Raw genomic sequence first — 5,000 nt, 5'->3', positions numbered from 1 at the left:
TTCAACTTATTTTACTGTCCAAGATTTCGGCAGCAAGTTTTCAAACTGTTAAATTGATATAGCTGTCAAAGAAAAGCGGCGAATGACAACATACTTTTTATGGGAAACAACTTGTCATTAAAGGAAATGGAAAGAACACCAGCTACTGTTGAACCTGCGTCGTAGCCCAGTACAAGGGTTACCTTGGCAAGAGAGTCATGATTGGAATTAGCCTGGGAGCAGGCTCCCGATCTGATCGGCGAGCTAAGGGACGGACCATTATTTTTTTGGAGAGGAGGGGGGGATGAAACATATTGAAAAAAAATTGTTTGCAGGGCCTGAAAAGACAAAATAAATTGTTTGCAAAAACGATATGTAAAACAAAAAATAGTGAGAATTTCGAAAAAAAATGTTTGCAGAGGTGCATAAACTAAAAAAAAAGTTTGCAGAGGAAAATTTTTCATCCCCCCCTCCAAGAAAATAATGGTCCGTCCTTATGCGAGCCAAGAAGTTTATAGACTTCAATCGTCCTTTTTTGAGTTGAATCATATTGAACTTTTTCCGCATAGTCATTTATGCATTTGTCTAGTCTATTTTATGCAACTTTATTTTATGCACCAGTAGAAATCAAACCTCCTTCTCCTTAGCATAATTCCGCTTTGCTCGTCACAATTTACGTGCCTGAAATCAGAACGAGATTGAAATATTATGAAGAAAAGAAGAAAATGCATTAACTCCCGGAAGGGGTGGTATCCAACAGAGTTTTAAATATGGAAAGGTTTTATGGGAAATGGTCCCCTTTCGCGTACTTATGATAGAAATACTGTATTTCTTTTCTTAACTTTTCACTTGAGTAATCTCTTAATGAATCAATCGTAAGTTTGAAAGTCCCTTTTAAATACCTAAATGCCTACCCTTGCCCAGACTTCAACTCATGAGATCCCTACCCTTTTATGTGCCTTCAGCCTGAGAAAGAAACCCCTTTCTGGTGGAGCCTCTATAAGGAGTACCCAGCCCCCACTCGGGTATCAACACAGACACCAGCTGTATGTACAAAGATAAAACGCAAGGCTGATTAAACGGTGTGAGAGTATATTTAGATTCTAATATTTTGGAAGGCACGGCCTTCCTTCTTCAGTATGTTCTTTTTCTTTATTTTATTTGACTTACGTAAATTCGATTCCGTAATGCCAAAAACCCATGTTGTTTTTTTAAATATATATTAATAATGTCGAGGAGTTTAGATGTGGCCGTGGCAGAACTTTACGTTTTTGACCAAAAGTCTATCACCTATACAGTTGAACCCCGGTAACTTGAAATATGAAGGGAAACGAAAAACAGTTCAAGTTAGCGGGTTTTCGAGTTAACCTAGTAAAAAAGACTGAAAAGTGGGGCCAAGGGAAAAAGAAGTTAGTTCGAGTTAGCAGGGTTGTTCGAGTTATTCAAGTTCGAGTTACTACCGGGGTTCTACTGTATTAAAAACACGTTTAAAAATGTTAAAATGTTCGAATTTGAAGAAAATGCTATTTATGCTTCATGAACGCTTAACAAAACTATTTAAGTGCGTTGCCAAGGCAAAGCTCTGTTTGCTGGACAAAATAAAAAAGCCTATGAGTTTGACATAAATTGGCCACACTTGTGGCCGTTTATTTGATAACAACAAAACCCAATTACAGTAAATTAATGAAATGATTAATTTTTCCAGCAAAGGTGAGGGCAAACCGGCCATGCCCAATCAAGTGCACCCTATTAATGTTAACTTCAAAAAGTACTCCAGAAGGGTGGGACTGGGTGGGCAAAGCTTTCTGTATTCGAGCTGGAGAAAAAGAGGCCTGTAACCTGGCCTGCTGTGATTTAAATAATCAAATTTCCAAGGTCCCGTATGAAACCGGGGCCCGGTTATTCAAATATTAACTAGCGCTGCAATCAGCATAAAACTATTTATTCACTGGGGAATAAATTTCCTTTATGCTTCATGAACGCTTAACAAAACTATTTAAGTGAGTTGCCAAGGCTAAGCTCTGTTTGCTGGACAAAATAAAAAAGACTGTGAGTTTGGCATAAATTGGCCACACTTGTGGCCGTTTATTTGATAACAACAAAACCCAATTACAGTAAATTAATGAAATGATTAATTTTTCCAGCAAAGGTGAGGGCAAACCGGCCAGAGCCCTGTGAGAGGACCCTGTGGCAACGCACCCATGAAAGCAAAGCACTACTGATAAATTGGTAGTAGACACAAATGTATCTTATGGCAATGAAATTATAATCACTAGAAATCGAATTTTCTAATGACAACATAAAGCAAATGATCACTTGAATCAATGACAGTAAATAGCAAATGATCACTCCCTTTGGAGTGTTAAAATTAAGAGATAACACTAAGACCCCTGGCCCCTGCTCAAGAGTCCAGTGCCATCCCCCGCTAGCAGGGGAGACTTAAAGTAATGTCAGTAAATAGCAAATTATGAATAAATCGGAGCGTTAAAAATGAGGATAACACCGAGACCCCCGGCCCCTGCTCACGAGTCCAGTGCCATCCTCTGCTGATAAGGAAACTTGAATGCATAACAGTAAATAGCAAATGATCACTTCCTGTGGAGTGTTAAAATGAGGACAGCACTGAGACCCCCGGCCCCAGCTCGAGAGCCCAGTGCCATCCTCGGCTAATAAGCAGACTTGAATGCATAACAGTAAATAGCAAATGATCACTCCCTTTGGAGTGTTAAAATGAGGACAGCACTGAGACCCCCGGCCCCTGCTCGAGAGTCCAGTGCCATCCTCGACTAATAGCAGACTTGAATGCAAAACAGTAAACAGCAAATGATCACTCCCTTTGGAGTGTTAAAGTGAGGACAGCACTGAGACCCCTGGCCCCTGCTCAAGGGTCCAGTGCTATCCTTATCTACTAAGGGTATAACAAATGCTAATGTATTACTTAGACCATTGTGCAGAGACCCCTGGCCCCTGCTCAAAGGTTCGGCACTATGGTACAAGCGGTAGGCATATGGCAGCTGGCTATGACTGAGACCCTAATGAAGGTGTCCTAATGTACCTAAGGAAGGCATTCGATTTCCATCGTCCAAAAGCCCTTATCTGCGAATCTGACATGCCCTTAGATGCTGCCCAAGATGCAGCACCGATCCTAAAGCTGTGAGATTTGTAGCCCGACACTTCTTAATCACAAAAACGCAGAGAATTTCTACTGGTTCTGTTGGGTTACTATGTTTATAGTGTGTTAGAGTGATCCTAATGGCCGAAACCTCCTCCTCCCTATTCCTTACAAAAGTCACTTGGTTAAAATTTATCAAGTTACGCTGAAATTGTTTTGCCTGACACGTAATTTCTCCGATCCTTAAAGCTGCGAAAAAGGCAATGGCATACATTCCTTGCATTAATCTCCTGTTGTACAGGGATGATTGTGTGTGTACGCAAGAGGAAATGATGTTTTCAAGGATTGGTAATGTAATTGGTAGGCGAGAGTCCCTTGATGGATGTAATTTACTATAACCACGCAAGGCTAATTGAATCATGTCCACTTTTGTGGGGTCTGGAAGCCCAGCCAATCGATGAGGAAAGCCTAATGCTGAAATGTAAGTTAAAACAGTAGCTGGAGTATACTTTTGCTCTGCAAGAAATGCAATAAAAAGAGCTAAATTTTCGGTCGAAATTGGAAAAATTGGGCTCTGACTAAGCTTCTTGTCCTCAAGAAAATGTCGATATATCTGCCAAGGTCTGCGGTAAGTACTTAAGGAAGTGGAACTCAAACTTGCTTCTAGCAACTTTGTTAATGTATCCCCCAGTTCTCTGGAAGCAGAGGAGCTGGAATTATAGTTGGCTGCAGGTTCATGTCCGGTGCTAGGGCTTTGAATTTGTCTACCTGTAAACGAGATAGACTGTCAGCGAGGATATTCCGTGCCCCTTCTATATGGCTAGCTCTAAACAAAATGTTGTTTTGCAAGCAAATAAGAACTAGGGTGCGGAGCAAGCTTAATAGTTTCCTATCCTTTGCTGTTTGTTTGTTTATCACATGCACAATGCTTTCATTATCTGTTACAAAAAGCACTCGCTTATTTTGTAACTCTTCGCCCCAAAGACTAAGTCCAAGGACGATTGGAAAAAACTCAAGAAAACTAATGCTGTGATCTTTCCATGAGTCTGGCCATTTACCATATGCCCACTGTTTACCAAAAATAAGGCCATAACCACTAGATTTTGCTGCATCAGTGAAAAAACATAGCTGATTGGAAGAAGCCCAGCCATCCTCAAGGAAAAAGGATTTCCCATTAAACGAGTCTAAAAAGGTTTTCCAAATCGTCAAATCTTTTTTTACTTCGCATGTGAGGCGTATGAAGTAATGCGGCTTGAAAATGCCGATAGTTAAATTAATTAGCCTCCGGAGGAATACTCTTCCTGGAACAACCACTGAACAGGCAAAGTTTAAAAGGCCTATAAGCGATTGAAGCTCTTTTAAAGAGACTTTCCTCTTACCTAAAAAGACACGGATTGCTGACAAACTTTTTTCAACTTTTTCCTTGGGGAGCCTGGCTTCATTCTTAACACAGTCTAATTCTATGCCAGCAAATGTTAGAATCTGGGAAGGGCCTTCAGTTTTTTCTGGAGCCATAGGTACACCAACATCATTGCAGAAGTCCAGGAACTGTTGCAAATTGGCTTGGCATTTTGCTGACGATTCGCCCGCAATTAGAAAATCATCCAAAATGTGTATAATATGCGGTATGTTTAGTTTGTTTCGAGCTACCCATTCCATACCCGTGCTGAGCATTTCGAATGTCCGACAAGAACTAGCTAAACCCATTGGTAAGCAACAGTCTATGTAGTATTTGCCTTTCCAGTGCATACCCAATAAGTAATAATCTGTCAGTGGGATGCACAGGTATTATCCGAAAAGCACTCCTGACATCAGTCTTAGCAAGAGAACAGCTTGACCCTATTTTCTTAATCATTCTAACTGCATCATCAACTGAGGCATAATGTACTGAACTCAATTCTGAAGGAAT

The 5,000-nt window shown here is 40.5% G+C and overlaps 1 protein-coding gene across 1 annotated transcript; it reads right to left on the bottom strand.

The window, feature by feature from the left end:
• Positions 1-3,766: 3,766 nt before the first annotated feature.
• Positions 3,767-4,765, bottom strand: LOC144641267 (uncharacterized). Its single transcript, XM_078500298.1, has one exon. The coding sequence runs from the start codon at positions 4,763-4,765 to the stop codon at positions 3,767-3,769; it is 999 nt and encodes a 332-aa protein (XP_078356424.1).
• Between the last annotated feature and the right edge of the window lie 235 nt (positions 4,766-5,000).

This window comes from Oculina patagonica, unplaced genomic scaffold (assembly GCF_052425735.1).
Source record: "Oculina patagonica isolate OP01 unplaced genomic scaffold, crgOcupat unplaced8, whole genome shotgun sequence".
NCBI classification, from domain to species: Eukaryota; Metazoa; Cnidaria; class Anthozoa; order Scleractinia; family Oculinidae; genus Oculina; species Oculina patagonica.
The sequence above is the reverse complement of the archived record's forward strand: the minus strand, read 5'-3'. Positions and strand labels throughout refer to the sequence as shown.